The following is a 17,495-nucleotide window of genomic DNA, read 5'->3' on the forward strand; positions in this document are numbered from 1 at the left end:
GGAGCTAGGCTTCCAGCTGGTTGACCACCCACCTAATTCACCAGATCTCACTCTCTCCGACTATCATCTGTTTCCAAACATGAAGAAACACCTCAAGGGTACCAAATTTCACACCATTTCTGATGCCATGGCTGCTACGGATGACTGGTTTGAGGCACAACCCAAATCCTTCTTTTTGCAAGGCTTACAGAACTTGGAATACCAATGTAAGAAGTGTGTTGACATCAGTGGATCTTCCTATCTTGTTTCTTTCTGGGCGAAGCGAAAGACTTATCAGCAGCCCCTCGTATCTAATTTGTCTCTCCTCCCTTTTAGTTTCATCCCATTGCTTCTAGTCTTTCCTTGTGCAGATGAGAATAGGGCTGATCCCTCTGCTCTGTGACAGCCCCTCAGATATTTGTAGACAGCTATTAAGTCTCCTCTCAGCCTTCTTGTTTACAAGCTGAACATTCCCAGATCCTTTAACCGTTCCTCATAGGACATGATTTGCGGACCGCTCACCATCCTGATAGTTTGGCCACCCCTAACGACAGCTCACAGAGAAGCATTTTCAATGGCCAAAAAAGTACTACTTTTCAAGCAGTCTTATTCGCCAATGAATGCCGAGCTGCACTGGATGGTCCTGATGGGGGGAGTTCTGAATGTCTAGTGAACGGCCACCCTGTTCCTACAAGACTGAGACATCAGCAAAGAGGTGGCGGAGTGAGGTTTTGGGCCGGAATATTGGGAAGTGAGATGATGGGTCCCTGAGAGTGTCAAAATGAACTCTGAACAATATGTGCAGTTCCTAGGGCCGGACTTGCATTTACTTGCGCACAAAAATAGAACCTATTGGGTTCATGTACATACTTCATGTGCGCAATTTTATTGCGCAAAAAAATATGCAGCATGCTCCATTTTCCCTTTTGCACAGGAAAAGAACACATCTTGAACTCATTAAACTAATTGGTCGTTTCAATGGCTGAGAGCATTGGTGCCTGTTCTTTTTTTGTGTGTAGTAGAGAAAAAAACAAACAAACACAGTTGCGCACGGATATACGCTAATGTGAATCCTACCTTCCTGAGAATTTTCTGCCATGGTATAAAAAGAATCATGCCTTCCTTCCTTTAAAGATGCTATGGGCATAAAGGGAAATAAAATCATGGTCCCCCCCCCCCCCTTCCTGACCTCAATCCTTTGCAGAACCTATGGAGCAGATTTAGAAGGAAGCTATAAGAGTGGACCTCAAATCATCAGTTCTGGTCGTTAATACCGGCGTCCTCTGATGAAATACAAGCCCAGTGAATGGGAGAGTCATATCTAAGAAGGGCTCATCTAGATTCAGCTTCATCTAGAAATATATAAACTCTTGTTTTTTAGGTGTGTGTTCATTTTTTGCTAAATTTTCTTTTCAAGCAGCAAATAACAGATTTTTGTTGGAAGCTATATGAATCTCATTATGTCTTCAAAAACTGATTTTGGCATAATGGTTTGGAAAATATTTTGTGTCCGTTTTCAAAATCTAAAAGCTATTATCGGTACTTGTAATTACTTCTGTAGTTTTTCTCCTCAGTTTTATTAGTCTTTGCACATTCTGTCTGGTTTGGAAAAGTACAAATAGCATGTGCATAATTTGGAACACTATGTATACTGTATAGCCATATTTGTCTTCCACCCCCTTCTCTCCCTCCTTTATCATACTGTTTCATAAGGTTTATCCATGTGATTTCTAGTCATTTCATGGGGAAAACTGTTTTGCATTAGACGACATCCTAGTTTGCATTGTAAATATTCCAGTTGCCTAACTTTACTTTTTTCTGCCCTATTATTTGCAGGTCCTGCTCTACCGGTGAGTCAGTCTCAGCCAACACGGCAACCTTTGGGGCCTCCACCAACATCATCGTCACTAACCAGAGCCACCGTACCTCCAGCTGGTCCACCAGTCAGCACTGTGCCACCTTTAGTCGGTTCTCCTCCTCGGCAAGTTGGTAAGCCTTAATAACACACAGTGTCTTATGTACAGTAGTTCATTTTAGTCTAACCCCCTAACAGTTGCACTAAAATTGAAGGGAAAAAAAAAAAAAAAACTTCCCCCAAATTTTTTTTACTCTTTTTAAGGCTTATTGTCACAAACGCATTTGCATTGCATATTAGACATGCACAATGTGCACTCACAATATGCAGTGAATAGAATGTATTTCAGTCACACAAGAAAGGCAGCATATTTTATTGTTGTAATTTTAAGTATAATTGCCCATTGAAATCAATGGCAGTAAGCTTGACGTTTTTAAATTTGTTTTTAATGCGCTCGCAGATACGCAGCGTAAATACACTTATACCTGTGTGGAGCTAGCTTAACTGCAGATCTTAAATTTAGCTCAAAACTGAGACACCTTAGGTCCATTTTTTTTTGTTGTGTCTGGTGTTTTTCTTTTTTTTTTTCTTCAATTTAAAATGTGAGTGGGGGGGGGGAGCTCTCAAATTATTTTGTGAAAAAAAGAAAATCAAAACTTTAGATTGCACCAATAATGACTACAGCATATGTGGGGTTAAACAACATAGAGGAGTGATTAGAAGAGCAAGAACTCATCTTCTCGCCTCTCTTCTGGGCTAAAATGATGTGACAATCCTAGAGCAGATATATGTTCCTGATTGATAAAGGGAGGTGATAACATGAAGAAAACTGTTACCCCTCCCATGGGACAGGCAGGAGAATCGCAGATCCTCTTTGCTGCCCGCTGCGCCCCCACAACCCCTCGCTCTGTACGCACGGAAAGAACAACTATAAATTCAGTACTCCTAACCCCACTTTTGGTGCTGTTGACCGGATTTCGCTCTGATTTTATTTAAAGCCAAGAATCTTTACCATGACACTGGTAGCACTGATGGAACCGGAGCTGCAGGAATTTGTACTTGAATGAGCTCTGTTCGCCAAAACCTGTGGTGGTGGACATTTTTTTTCAATAGCCGGCCAACGTTCTCTACCAACATAAGACGATATACTTTCCATGCTGACATTTGTGTCCAGTCTAACAAGTGCTAAAATATTTAAAAATCTGTAAAACTGCATCCGTTTCGGGGCCACTTTAATATTCTGCAGTTTTCTCTTGTTAAAAGATTCCATTTCGGTTTCCTTCATGAATTGTCATACCGCACTGTGGTTTGAAGCTCATTAATCTAATGGTTGGCTGGTAGCAAACGTATGATCACTATGAAGAATTTACCTGCAGTTACAATTCCTCGAGGTTTCACCTCATGCTTTAAGTGATGGTACATAGTTTACTTTAAAGGTGACCACTTTTTAATTTGAATCATTAAATTAAATCTGGTAGCTATTTACAAAACTGCAGAGTTGGTGGATGGATGATTGATCGCTCTTAAGGCCATAGACGAAACCTGTTGGCTAAATGACCATCGTATGTACCAGAAGAGGTGTAGCGGTTATGGAGACTAATCATTTGTGTGTGGGGTCTTCGGCATGCAGTGGATCAGGAAGAGTGTTTTCCATTTTGGCAAATCCTATTTAGTATGGTAATACTCGTCTTACAAGATTGCTGGGAGTATGGAAACTGCCAACTGGGCTATGCTACACTGTTTCCGTAACGCCCATAGAGGTGAATAGGAATTACGGAAATGGCGTAGGACAGCAAGCTATGCCGTTTCCTTAAGAAAAAAGCTTAGTAGAGACAGTTAACGCTCATTCTCTTCTATGGGAGTAATTGAAACAACGTAGAACAGACTGCCTGGATCGGGCTGACAAATTACTAGGAGGGGCTGGTGGAGACTCGATGGTCATGGTGCACATTGGCACTAATGGCTAAGTTAAAGGTAGGTGGAAGGTTGTTTAAAAATCTATTTCTCGCAACTAGGATGCAGGTTTAGGCCCAGTTTCACACGGACGATGTGATATCGCCATGAGAAAATCACAGCGATATTGCATCGGTGGTCATGCGTTTTCTCTTGGCAATATCGCGATTTTGTGACGCTACAAAGTCCCACGTGGTGCTACAAAGTCACAAGACACTTTTATGGGGTGGGTGGGCTCAAAATACAAGCCCCACCCCAAAAATAAGCCTTAGCTGCAGTAAAAAACACATCAAATGAGGAACACTGGTGGCTCCGCCACGTCTTCCAACACTGGTGTTCAGCATCTCTTCCTGGTCGGGGATTGGAAAATCCCCACATTCAGAAAGTGCTGCTATGCGATGAATGGCTGTGATTGATTCATGGAGCGCTGGCTTTGATTGGCTGAGGGCTGTGGCGCTTAGCCAATCAGAGGCACGCTTCCTGGAGGCTGGGATTTTCCAATCCCGGCCAGAAGAGATGCTGAAGAGAACTGCCGAAGTCGGGGAGAAGACCCGACGGAGCTGACAGTGCTTCTTAGGTGATGTATGTGGGTGGTTGTTTTTGGTTTGTTTTTTTTGGGGGGGGGGGGGGGGTTTGAAGAGGGGGGGGGGGTTCTGCAGCTAGGGCTTATTTTAGGGCTTTTACGGTAGGATTTTCTACTGTAAAAGGTTGCATTGCACAAAAAAGTGTTTTCATGCGATGTAACAGATAGGAAGGCTCTAGGGAAATGTGGGTTACAAGACATCGCAAGTCGCGGGCACCTCTAGCAACCTGTGATGTTTGTCTCCCAATGTCGCATGCTACAAAACATCACTAATGTGAAGGAACCCATAGAAAAGCATGGGCTTCACATATATGTGATTTGTAGCATTGTCGCATGGCAAGAAAGTTCTGCAATTTTATTTATTTTGTCGTCTGTGTAAAACAGGCCTAAGGCAAGGACCTCCAGATTGGTGTTGTCAAAAATATTACCTCTACCACGTGCCATGCCAGAAAGGCTAGAGAAAATTAGGGAGGTAAACATGATTGCCAGATGTGGAGTCGGACATTTTTTCTTTTTGCTAACATGAGGAAAATTTTCTTCTACCTTACATGGGGGGGGGGGGGGGGGGTCTCTGGATCAACATTGCAGGATAATAGGTGGATGAGAGTCCTTCTTTTTTTTTTTTCTTTTTTTTTCCTTCAGCCTTTTGCAATTTTACTATGTTTTCACGCTACTGGCACTCTTAATCCATCGTATATAGGTGGTTCCTGTACTTATCTGACTTTTGTGGTATATCCACAGCGCATGCCATATGTCCAAGTTGGGAATATCCCCCTCAGTTTGTATAGCCCGAAGGCAAAGGTAGACATGACCAAAAACCTTAACCCCTTAAAGGCCTGGTCTGGTACTTGGAACCTCCATCTCCACTTGTCAAAAATAAAGTTTTGACTTCTCAAGTCAACCTAGCTATATAAAGGCTTGTTCTTTTGTGTGGCAGGCTGTAGTTTTTATTAGTACCATTTTGGGGTACATATGTATTGTATAACTTTTTTTGTCTTGTTTTTTTTCATAGTGAACTCCTTCCAAAAATTCCTTTTTCTTTTTTTCCCCCTGCCCTCATTTTTTAATGTTTTCTACGGGACTTGAACCTACGATCTTACGAATACTCAGATAATACACTACAATACTTCTGTACTGCATGATCCATGTGCTCCTTTTTTACTGTCAGTCTTCTATGTGTCTATGATGTGGCATTCTGTATCATTCTTACCTGAAGAGAGACATGTCCTTATGCTGATCTCGTGCGTTGGTTTTCTGTGGATGTGACGGCTTTACTTTAGAATGTATCCAGGTACAATAAATAAAGCCTATTGAATTAGGTGTATCTGCCAGCTGATTTGCTGCAGGGCAGCCATACACTGGCTGCCATGTATAATCCCTAGGTCCCTTCCTTAGAAGTTCACCTCTGAGTGGTCCCTGATGATCTCCCAAACCCCCAGAGCTGCACAAGGCTGCTTTTATAGCTCCAGTTTTAAGCTTCCCCTTCATAATGTGTAAGGCAGCGTCTGTATGCTGTATGCAGGCTCTGGCAATTAATCTGTACCACAAGTTGGGTAAGGTCTTCTCCAGGAGCAGGTAAGCCGTCATCATGTTGTATAATCTGCTTAAGTTTGAGTTGCTTCGGCTGGGTTCACACAGGGCAGATTTGCCGCGGTTTTTCCGTTGCGGTTTTGCCGCAGAAAAACTGCTTCTGCGGCAAAACCGCTTCAAAGGTTAATTTTGGCATGCAGATTTTGCTTCGGATTTTCATGCAGAAAAATTCGCAAGCGCTTTTTTACTTTTTGCAGCGTATTTGGTGCGGTTTTGGCTGCGTCCATAGAGATCTATGGACAAAAAAGCACTGCGGAAAAGACCGTAGAATGAACATGCTGCATCTTTTAAAACCGCTCCGCAGTTGCATTTCCGCACTGCGGCTGTGCAGAAAAAATCCGTCCTGTGGGAACAGCTTTTTGGCAAATCTCATTTGTGCTGCATTGCACTGCAAACGCAGTGGTTTTGCCGCAATGCGGGTATGCAACGGCAATCCGCGGCAAAACCGCAGCAAATCCGCCCTGTGTGACCCCAGCCATACAGTGTCTCGTTGATAGTTTTTATTTGCTATGTTCTTTGAAATGGGTACAAATGAATCTTGTTAGCAGGATAAAAGGCATTGGTGTTTGTTCCTCTGTGTTGCCATCTGATTGCTTTCAGCCCCTGAATCTTATTAGAATTCTAAAATAATACAGAATGCAGAAGATATTTGATGACCTCATCCGTGGTATATTGGGTGTTTACACTATATCAGTGCTAGAAGGGGTAATCCAAGGCTTTTACGATTGATGACTTATTCCCTGGAAAAGTCGTTAATAGTTGGTTGACAGGAGTTTGCTGCTCGGGATCCGTACTGATCGTTTGGTCCGCTGTCTGAGAGCTGGCTGGAAGTAGTCATTGGTGTGGTCAGGGTTGGAAGTGGGAGTGTTGACTTCTATTAATGCAATGAGCAGCCTGAAGTGTAGTGGGAGGCATCACTCCCATTAACTTCAATGGGCGTGAAGCCTTCTATTATTTTTGCCCTCATCTGTACTGAGTCAGTTGATCAGCGGGGATTCTGAGCAGCAGACCCCTACTGATCATCTATTGATGACCTATCCTCAGGATAGGTCATTAATAGTAAAACTTCTGGAATACCCCTTTTGCATTCAGCCGATAGATTGGAAACCTACAAATGGTTAACATTGCCATGCGTTTGTATTAATCTGCAAGCAAAATCCAGAAGACTGTTTTATAGATGTCTTTTCTTACTGCCATAATTGCTTTGTAGCATGCGGCTAGAAAGTACCCTCAGTCAGCATTGACTTAAGCTGTCCATTGACCCAAAAGGGTGAACTTTGCCTATTTTGACCAACCATTGCATTGGGGGGGGGAAAGCAAAACTAAACATTGACTATTCTCATTGGCTGACAGTAGACTATAATATGCCAAAAATATGATCCAGCTGGTTGGATCAGCTGTGCTCAGGTGAAAATAGAAGTGTATTGCGTAGGCTGATCATTTGCCACGTTGCGCGAATCTTGTTACTCATCAGTTTAATCTGGCATGTTGCTGGTAGGGATCAGTCGTACAAATGAACCTATGGATGTTTGGCCAAATTGTCGTCCATCTTGTGTATGGTCCGCTTTAGTTAAAGGGAAAGTGTCAGCAGGTTCGGACAGTTAGGCACAGTGCCCCCATATACGTGTTAGCATACTTGATTGGCACAGAGGTGGGCTGCGGCTGCCTCTCCCTGCCAACAACATGTTGACCGACTGCTCTCTTTCTGCTTAATTGTAGCTTCCACCTGTCAAATTTTCAAAAATATGCTTTTGGCGTTCGTCTGTAAAACGGAAGCCTACAGCTGTGTTGTAGCATATGGTGTCTTTGTGGTGTGTTGTGTTTTTTCTGTTTAAAAAAAAAAATGTGACAACATAATTTTGACTTTTAGGCCTCTTTCACACGGGCTACAAAACGTTGCTTATGTGAAAGAGCCCATTGGAAACCATGGGCTTCACATACATGCGTTTTGTAGCAATTTCACATTGCTGCAAAGTCTTGCGAATTTTGTAGCCCGTGTAAACGCGGCCCAAGGCCTCGTTCACATGGGCAACATGGCATCGGCGCGAGAAAATCGCAGTGATATCGCATCACTGGTCCGTGCGATATCGCTGCGGTTTCTCGCCATACTGTGACTTTGTGGCGCCACATACGAGGATTTTCAGAGGGTGGATGGGGCTTGAAATCTAAGCCTTAACCCGAAAATAAGCCGCAGCCGAAGGGAGAATTTTTTTACAAAAGGTATACATCACCTAGAAGCGCTGTCCGTGGCTCCGCTGCAGCTTCTCGCCAGGTTCCCGACACTGGTTGTTGTCTTCTAGCTGGGGATTGAAAAATCCCTGCCTCCTGGAAGCGCTGGCTGTGATTGGCTGATGCTTAGCCAATAAACTCAATGAAGGGCTGTGATTGGTTCATTTAGTGCTGGCTGTGATTTGCAAAGCGTCAGCCAATCATAGCCAGTGCTTCCAGGAGGCGGGGATTTTTCAAACCCCGACCAGAAGATGATGAAGACGATGCGGCTGGCTGACGGCGCTTCTAAGGTGATGTATACTGTGTTTTGTTTTTTTGTTGTTTTTTTTTCCCCCTGCCGCCAGGACTTGGATTATAGCTTTGACAGTAGGATTTCCTACTGTCAAAGTTGTATTGCACTGCACAAAAATCGCATTTTTATGCGATGCAACAGAGAGGAAGGCTCTATAGGGAAACATGGGTACAAAACCTCACGAGTCACGGGCATAGCGCGGGACCCACAAGGTTTTTGTGTGAATTAAAGGGGTTCTGACATGAAAAAAAAAAAATTGTACTCACCTTGCCTGGCCTGGCCCGATCGCCAGGCGTGTCCCCTCCAGCCGGCATCTTCTTCTGTGCCTTTAAAGCAGAGCAGGAGCGGTCAAAAAGACCGCTTCCTGCTCTGGTCCGTCCGTCAGGCACTTCCGAGGTCAACGGACGGACCGCTCACAACAAGCAGTGCTTGCTGTGGGCGGCCCGTCCGTCCGGCTGAACTCCGGAGTGCTGCGCATGCGCAGTGGAGACGCAGCCCGTCCTGACTCCTGTCAGAGGGCACATCTCCACTGCGCATGCGCGCGATCCCGGAGCGGCGTGGCTGCTGGAGGAAGAAGACTGCCTGCCGGGAGCTGACCCCCCCGCCCCCCCCCCCCCCCCCGATGTCAACAACAACAGAAGACAAGGTAAGTGTTATCTTTTTATGCTTTAGCAGCCATTAACCCATGGGTTCCCTGGGTCCATTAGGCAGACCAGGGAACAATGGCTGCTAAAGCATAAAAACATTATTCATGTCAGAACCCCTTTAACCCCTTAGTGATGGAGCTTTTTTCCATTTTCGTTTTTTCCTCCTCCCTTTTAAAAAATCGTAGCTCCTTTATCCATCAACGTCGCTGTATGAGGGCTTGTTTTTTGCAGGACGAGTTGTATTTTTCAATGGTACTATTTATTGTACCATATCATGTACTGAAAAACTTTTTAAAAATTCTAAGCGGACAGAAATGGGGAAAAAAAGACATTCCACCATCTTTCGGTATGTTCTGTTTATACGGCGCACAAACTGCAACAAAAATGACCCGAAAACTTTATTCTATGGGTCAGTACGATTAATAGGATACCAAACTTATGTAGTTTTTTTTTAAATTATTTTCTGCGCACAATAACTTTTTTTATTTTTCTGTTGACATAGTAATGTGATGGCTCATTTTGTGCGGTGGCTCATTTTGTGCGGTATGTCCTGTCGTTTCCGTTGGTACCATTTTCGTATACAATTGACTTTTTGATCGCTTTTTATTACATTTTTTCTCGGAGATAGGGTGACAAAAAAAGTGCATTTCGGGCGTTCTTTATTTTTATTTTTTTTCGGACCACGTTAACCGTGCGGGGTAAATAATACATTACTTTGATAGATCGGACTTTTACGGACACAGCGATACCAAACACGTATTTTTGGTTTATTTTGATGGGGGTTTTTTTGTTTTGTTTGTTTTTTTAATTGCAAATATGGCAAAAAGGGGGTTTTTTGAACTTTTTTTTTTTTTAATAATTACTAATACTTTATTGATCTTATTTATACACTTTCTTTTAGTCCTCCTAGAGGGCTACAACCAGCGATGCTTTAATCGCTCCTGCAGTATGACGTAATGCTATAGCATTACATCATACTGCTTTTTGACAGGCAGTTTATCAAGCCACCCCACGGGGATGGCTTGATAGGCAGTCTGCTAAGGCTGCCTTGGGGCCTTTCAGGAGGCCCCCAGCTGCCATAACACCTGCACGGCTTCCCAGATCTTACCGCAGGGGGGCCGTACGGGACCCCCTGAACCTCATTCGGGGGATTTAAATGCCGCTGTCAGAATTGACGGCGGCATTTAAAGGGTTAATAGCCGTGATCGGCCGATTGTGGCTATTGCCCGCAGGTGTCAGCTGTAATAAACAGCTGACGCCCCCACTGTATGGAGGGAGATGGCAGTGCTATCTCCCTCCATACTCTTCATGCAACAGCAGGACATAAAAACAGTATAGGGCCGTCACGAAGGGGTTAACCAATAGGAAGGCATGGGCTTCACATATATGCAATATGTAGCAACGCGACTTTGTCGCGCGTGTGAATGAGGCCTAAAGGCTACGTTCATATCTGCATCGGAGGCCCCATTTGGAGCGTCTGGCGCAGATATGACAAGATTCCCAGATGATCTGGCGTAGCATGTTGGGCGCTATTTCATCCAATAATCTGGATTTAATAGATGGGTGATTTCATCTGGTAAAATGTTGGGTGACATGCCAGAAGCCGGATGGGCCCTATTATAGTAAATGGAGTAGCACTACTAATTTCATGAGTGTTCCTGGTGTGAAGCTAAGGGTTAGTGTTCATCTCTTCTTTGGATGTTCCAAGAATTTGAAGGCCCTGAATACTGGCAATATTTGCTGAATCTAGGGACATGCAAGAGTAAACTGTGATTGAGTAATGCATTCACACCCTGGGCACATGGGAAACACTTAAATACCTACTTTTAAGGAGGAGGTATGCCTTATGCAATCTCTCTAGAAGCTTCAACTTGTTAAAGTTTGTAACAGTATAAACAGCGTCTTCCTGCAAGAAGGTATCTGCAAACTGCCTGTTTAATACCTGCTGGTGCTGTGATCATTCCAGAGGATTCTACTGAAACAGCATGTACAGTTCTGTATGTGGGGATTTTATGTCAAGTTTTCACCGTTGAAATCCATTTAGGGCCGCCTGTCCACGGCCGCGACGGAATATTTTTAGACGAGAACGGAAAATCGCTATGGATTTCCCGCTTGTGTACATCGGGCTGCGCTTTCCATAGTTATCCTATGGAAAGCGTTTCAAGCGTGATCCGCGTGTGATTTATCACTGCGGATCACACTATGAAATATCGCCCGTGGACAGCCAGCTTAAGTCACCCTATATAAAACTAAAAACCACAGGCCGAATGCACACGACCGGGTTGGATTCCACATGTGGGAACCCACAGTGGAAACTGACCCAGTGCCCGGCCAGTGAGCACTGCGTACCTGTCTGGATGCTTTTTCTTCTGCACTGCGGATGTGCCAACACGCACGAGCTGGGGCACATGTGCAGTATAGATGTGACCGTGCTGTTGCTAGGCGATTACGACTCCTGCAATCGCAAATTCGCAATTTTATTTCCGCTTCTGGGCGTAAAACCTGCTCTTACATTGCGTGCTATGGCAGGCATTTGCTACGGAATCTGAAGGTAAATGCCTGCTCTGGATTCCACAATGCAAATCCGGCCTGTTACCTCTGAGGGAAGCCACATCTGGGTATACATTACATTGACCTTAAACTGCATGAGTTGGATATTATAACCTGTGTGAACCTGGCCTTAAAGGGGGTTACCTGCAGTTGGATTGGTGATCAGTGTCAATTGTGTAGGAACAATTTTAATGTAAAGGCTGACTTGCACGCAACGATTATCGCTCAAAATTCGTCCAAACGACGGTAAATGTGTGCCAATCGTGCACTTACCGTGCACTCTTTGTCCATCGCTGAGTTTAGCATAAAAGCTCTTCGCGGACAGCGCTGATAGCATTGTATGCAGCAAAAGTTATGTATTTAGAGAACAGACCACCTGCTGTTCTCTAAATACATGCAAATGAAGCCAGTTACCTACTAATGGCCTAATGCAAAATGATCACTCAAAATTCATCAGAGACTGACAGTATTGAGGGATCATTTTTGCATGTAAGTGGACCTTAATACACACCTAATACAACCCCAATTGCTTCATACTGTAAAGAATAAGCACCTCTCCACGGACATGTATTCAGTATATAGCTTTTTTATTTTATGTATGTGGATGGTTCAGTATAGAAAGATTTAGATCTTTCAAAGTCTGGCAAAATCGTAGCAAGATTTAGAAGACAGCTCCAAAACTTGTGAGCTGGCAATGGCACACTCCAGACCTGGGTCTGCACACTAACTGGGATGGGCAAGCCTGGCCTTGGCTGGGTTTTACCCACCTTTTTTTTTTTTTTTCTTAAGAACACTTACAGGAAACATCTCTTCTACCCCTCGCCTGTTTATTCCTTCCTGGCCTGCTGTTTGCAGCTTGCTGTATCCGTTATAATGGAGGAGTGGCCGTGCAATCGTCTTTTGTGGCCTATGGAGGCTCTGGAAAGAGAAGAGCTCTGTGGACACCCATTCTCAATAAATGCGGACCCTGAAGTTGTTGCATAACCAGTTGCTTGTGGCATGTCCTGTTAAGGTCATAAATGCATAAGATGAGAATACCCTTATCAATGGCGTTAAACCAGTGCCCCCTTGGGTTCAGGTCACATCTGCATTGTTGCTTCTGTTTATAATAAAAGCCATACAGTGTCTGACAGAGCACAGGGACTTCTATTGGAGCCCGAAATAGTGCTTGCAACGTGACACCAACATCTCCTATCTGTCCAGATATTGCAGCAAGGCCTTAAAGGGGTTGTCTCGCGGCAGCAAGTGGGGTTCAGCACTTCTGTATGGCCATGTTAATGCACTTTGTAATATACATCGTGCATTAATTATGAGCCATACAGAAGTTATTCACTTACCTGCTCCGTTGCTGGCGTCCCCGTCGCCATGGATGTGTCTAAATTCGCTGTCTTCTGGCGATTTTAGACGCGCTTGCGCAGTCCGGTCTTCTGCCTGGTGAATGGGGCCGCTCGTGCCGGAGAGCTGGTCCCGCGTCGTCATCGTAGCTCCGCCCCGTCACGTGTACCGATTCCAGCCAATCAGGAGGCTGGAATCGGCAATGGACCGCACAGAGCCCACGGTGCACCATGGGAGAAGACCCGCGGTGCATCGTGGGTGAAGATCCCGGCGGCCATCTTGGAGAAGGAAGAAAGAAGTCGTCGCAGAGCGGGGATTCGGGTAAGTAATATATATATATATATTTTTTAACCCATCCCTTGGGTTTGTCTCGCGCCCAACGGGGGGGCTATTGAAGAAAAAAAAAAAAACCATTTCGGCGCGAGACAACCCCTTTAAGCTGCTGACGGAGACCGTAGAGTGCTGTGTGCTGGTTACTGACAGCTTCTGCAAGGAGAGGGTGGGCTTGATTTTTGTAGCCAGTCTTGTTTGTTTTTTTGTTTGTTTTTTTTTGTATATATTTCTTTTTAATTTTTCTTAAAGCAGCCAGAAAAGGACTGAAAACCTTCTTTTTGGTCTAAACTTTAGCATGCTGTGTTTATTTCTGTCCTTTTTTCTTTTAAGTAATGCGTTGAATCACATTATTTTGTGAGCAACTATAATTTCGTCCTGATAATGTCTTTAAAAGTATGTTTAGAATAGAAATGTATTGAAGTAATTTCCATCCTTGCACGTTGGTACAGGCAGTTCTGGCTTTCATATTGGTAATGGGTATATCTTCTCTACCAACCTGCATTGCAACAGGTTTCACTTAAGCTGTATTTTTACTGTGCTGATATTTACTGCAGCTCGTCCCCGGGGGCCGGCCGCTTCTCTGGAGAACAGAAATATACTGGAGAAACTCAATGCAGCGGTTATAATTAGCCTGCTACAAACTGGGTGCAAGTAGCTATCTTGTGACAGATGCTCCCTTCCAAGCGCAAATCTTCGGGTGTTTGGCCAATTTAAACAGAGTAATAAACATTACAAATCGCTACTTTCTGAACAATTATATAAATTGGCAAGTGTATCTGAAGGTCAATTGTAACAAACTATAATTTTATCATTACAGGACTCCAGATAGTGACCAAAAGGGTTGCCAATGTGGCCTAGAATTCACATTTAGCGACAAGACTTTTTTACGACCTTGTCACCAAGTGTACCTCGCCCTGCCGTGGCCTTGCCTGCTTCCCATCGCCACTCGTTTACCAGCAGCCGTCTCGCACAGTAGTATGGAGGCTGTCTGGCTTCGAATGCCGGGCGGCACTGTATGCAGAGGAAATCCTCACTCCTTCTCACCCCCTGTTCTAGCATGTAGTGCGTACGGGAGTTCCCAGCATCCCGAACCTCTGACAGGCTCCATATTGCTGTCTGAGTGTGACCATTGGTAGAACATTCCTGCGCCGCTGGAGGTTCGGTGAAGGCGCACTTGTATTAATGGGGGTCACTGTGGTCTGTATTGTACTCTTCTTTGCAAAAGCGCTATAAATCTGTCAGATTGCAAGGGCATCTTGTGTGTAGCGCCCTCTTCGGGTCAACACACAGATTTTCAATGGGATTCTTGCGTGGCCATTCCAAAACTTTGATCATTATCTGAAAAAGCCATTTTTTTTCGTTGATTTGGAGGTAAACTTTGGGTCGTTGTTCTGAGGCTGGGTTCACACAGGGCGGATTTGCTGCGGAGTTTCGCCAGGGCAAATCCGCCCGCGTCCGCTAATCTCGGGATTAGCCAGCCATGTGGACGAGATTTCTCAGAAATCTCGTCCAGACGGGGCGGCCAATCCGCTGCGGTAAGTCAGGCTTTCAGAATATGCAGCATGTCTGTTTATCTTTTCTTTCCGCCGCGGCCGCGCTCTCCTCTATGGGAGCGCCGGCCGCAGCGGTAGAGTGAGCGGCCGGGCCGCTTCAAAGCTGCCACGGGTTTTTCCGCGACGGTTCTCCCGGCGGAAATCTCGCGGTTTTTGCTGCGGCCAAACCGCGGGATTTCCGCCGGGAATACCCGGAGTGTGAACCCAGCCTGAAAGGTGAAAATCCTCTTCATCTTCAGGTTTTAGCAGAGACCTGAAGGTTTTGTGCCAAAATAAACTGATATTTGGAACTGTTGACTAAAGCCCCAGATCTAACGGCAATAAAAAAAAAAACAGCCCTGAAGCATAATGCTGCCCCCACCATCTTCCCTGGGGGTACGGTATTCGATTGGTGATGTGTAGTGTTGTGGAACAACCTTCCTGCCGACTTCCTTCAAAAACTAGACAAGTATGGCCACAAGACGAGTATGGCCACACCAAATTTTGTTTTAATTTTAGTTTTTTTCCTTTAGGACACTCACTTTTTGTATTTTATTAAAAATAAGCCATTAACCCTTCGGTTTTTGAAAGCATTTATTACTTTGCAGCATTTTTTTCCACGCCCACATAAAATGTTTGCACAGTACTGTAAGCACAATTTTAAGGTTTTGTTTTGTCTTTGTTTTTGTGAAAAAACAAAGAAAAATTCCATGACCTGCACATGGATTTACTGTAGAGATACTTTCTGGAGAATAGCCTTCCCTCGGGGGTGAGGGATTTCCAAATTAACTTTTCTATTCCTACCATTTTGGTGCTCTTTTAAGACTTGTCTGTGTAAAAGTAGATGGTGGTATGTCTGACACCTTGAACTTTAAAGGGAATGTGTCATCAGAAAATGATGCTCACCTTCTCCCCTTCCTGCACAATGACTTCTGCACATGTCCTAGAGCATGCTCATAACACTTATCTCTTATATTTTTGCCCAAAAGAGGCACTAGGTATTATTTTCAGGGGAGATCTTATACTTGCCTAGCAGACTCGTTCCAGGTCCCTCCTGCTGCTCTTCCTTTTCCGACGCGCTTCTTGCAGTCCTCGACCGCTCATACAACATAACTTCCTGGTTATAGAAATCATAAATCCCGCCTCCAGGAAGTGAGGGCTGTGATTGGTTCTTCGACTGCTGCGCTGCTTTGCCAATCAATGGAGTGCAGGATGAACTAATTCGATGGTTATGATTGGTTGGTTCTTCCACCACTGCAAGGCCAAACAGCCATTGCATTGTAGAGGCTGGATTTATGAATTGGCTAAGCCATGGCCAATCGCAGCCATTAAATTAGTTCATCCAGCGCTACATTGATTGGTTGGGCAGTGGTCAAAGAACCAATCACAGCCATCGCTTCCTGGAGGTGGTATTTATGAATCCCCTAAACCAGTAACTAGGGCTTATCTTCAAGGTAGGTCTTATTCTTGGGGAAACTGGGTAGTTGTATCCTGTCCATTTTGTCTATGGCCCATGAGGCTGCTGTACAGAACGGGAAGTCTCAGCTTACTGGCCAGAGTGTAAGAAATCAACATTTTTTTTTTATATACATAGTTTACATTGTGGTTTGTTTATTTTAATTTTCAAACTTTTTAATACATAAACTTGATTTAAGCAATGTGCCATTTTCTTACAGCCTATTCCCTTTTAATTGGTGAAAACTCTTTGGAGAATGTGTGCTTGGGTCAGCTTTTTAGTCATTTGGACTATCTGAGTGAATTGACATGGGGTAGATTAGTTGCAGTAATATCTGTAGGTTTTCCATTCACCTGAATGGGGCTTGCAGAAATCCTTATGCGTGCTGCAGAAACAAACCCATTTAGATGTATGGCAATGGATTCTTCAGTCGCAGAAGCGTCTGCTACAAATCTGCTGCATCTGAATTTGCCCTTGTGGTTTGAAAAGCTGCCATAGTTGTGAACTACTTGGTGGGCCTCTTGTATTCAGGTTTGGTCTGCTATTAAACCCTGTTTCTAATCGATGTGTCAAGAAGAAAACCTAAGGGTATGTTCGCACATCGTGCCCCAAAATTCGATATGTTGAGGATTTTGGCCTCTGAATTCACTCACAGTTGTATTGCATGAATTCTGCTGTGAAAATCCACATTTCTGCAACAAATGGGGCATTCAGTGGATTTAAAAATATGTAGTAGAGCGCTCTTCCTCAGTGGATTTTATTCGCAGTGAGTGAATAGGGTTTTTAAAAACCTCCTTATGTTGTACTATACATTTCTGTGGAATCCGTAAACTAAATGCCGCAGCAAATCTGTGATGTGTGAACACTAATTGGCTTTTTTAAGTATACACTTTGTTAATCTATTCCTGTTTTTTTGTATTTTGTCAGGTGTTGCTCAACTTCCAGCCGGTGGCGGCTCTTCTGTTCAAAACAGCTACGATACGATAGAAGGTGGTGGATTCATGGGTAAGTTCCTGCCCATCCTTGATATATCACAAAGCTCTGAGCTATAATGTCTAAAGTCCTTCTGTCTTCCTAGCATGTTTGGGTAGTCCGCTATTGTGACGGTGAGATTAACCCCAGCATACAGTTAAAAACCTTTTTTTTTTTTAAAACGACTGC

The 17,495-nt window shown here is 44.1% G+C and overlaps 1 protein-coding gene across 1 annotated transcript in view; it reads left to right on the plus strand.

Annotated features, from left to right (window-relative positions):
- Window positions 1-17,495, plus strand: part of SEC24A (SEC24 homolog A, COPII coat complex component) — an 84,760-nt gene that overhangs the window by 34,852 nt on the left and 32,413 nt on the right. Inside the window, exons 3-4 of the mRNA XM_066591023.1 lie at window positions 1,816-1,968; window positions 17,262-17,339. Of these exons, the coding sequence (XP_066447120.1) occupies window positions 1,816-1,968; window positions 17,262-17,339 (231 nt within the window). The remainder of the gene's footprint in view (window positions 1-1,815; window positions 1,969-17,261; window positions 17,340-17,495) is intronic.

The sequence above is a fragment of the Eleutherodactylus coqui genome, chromosome 2, assembly GCF_035609145.1.
Source record: "Eleutherodactylus coqui strain aEleCoq1 chromosome 2, aEleCoq1.hap1, whole genome shotgun sequence".
In the NCBI taxonomy this organism is placed as follows: domain Eukaryota; kingdom Metazoa; phylum Chordata; class Amphibia; order Anura; family Eleutherodactylidae; genus Eleutherodactylus; species Eleutherodactylus coqui.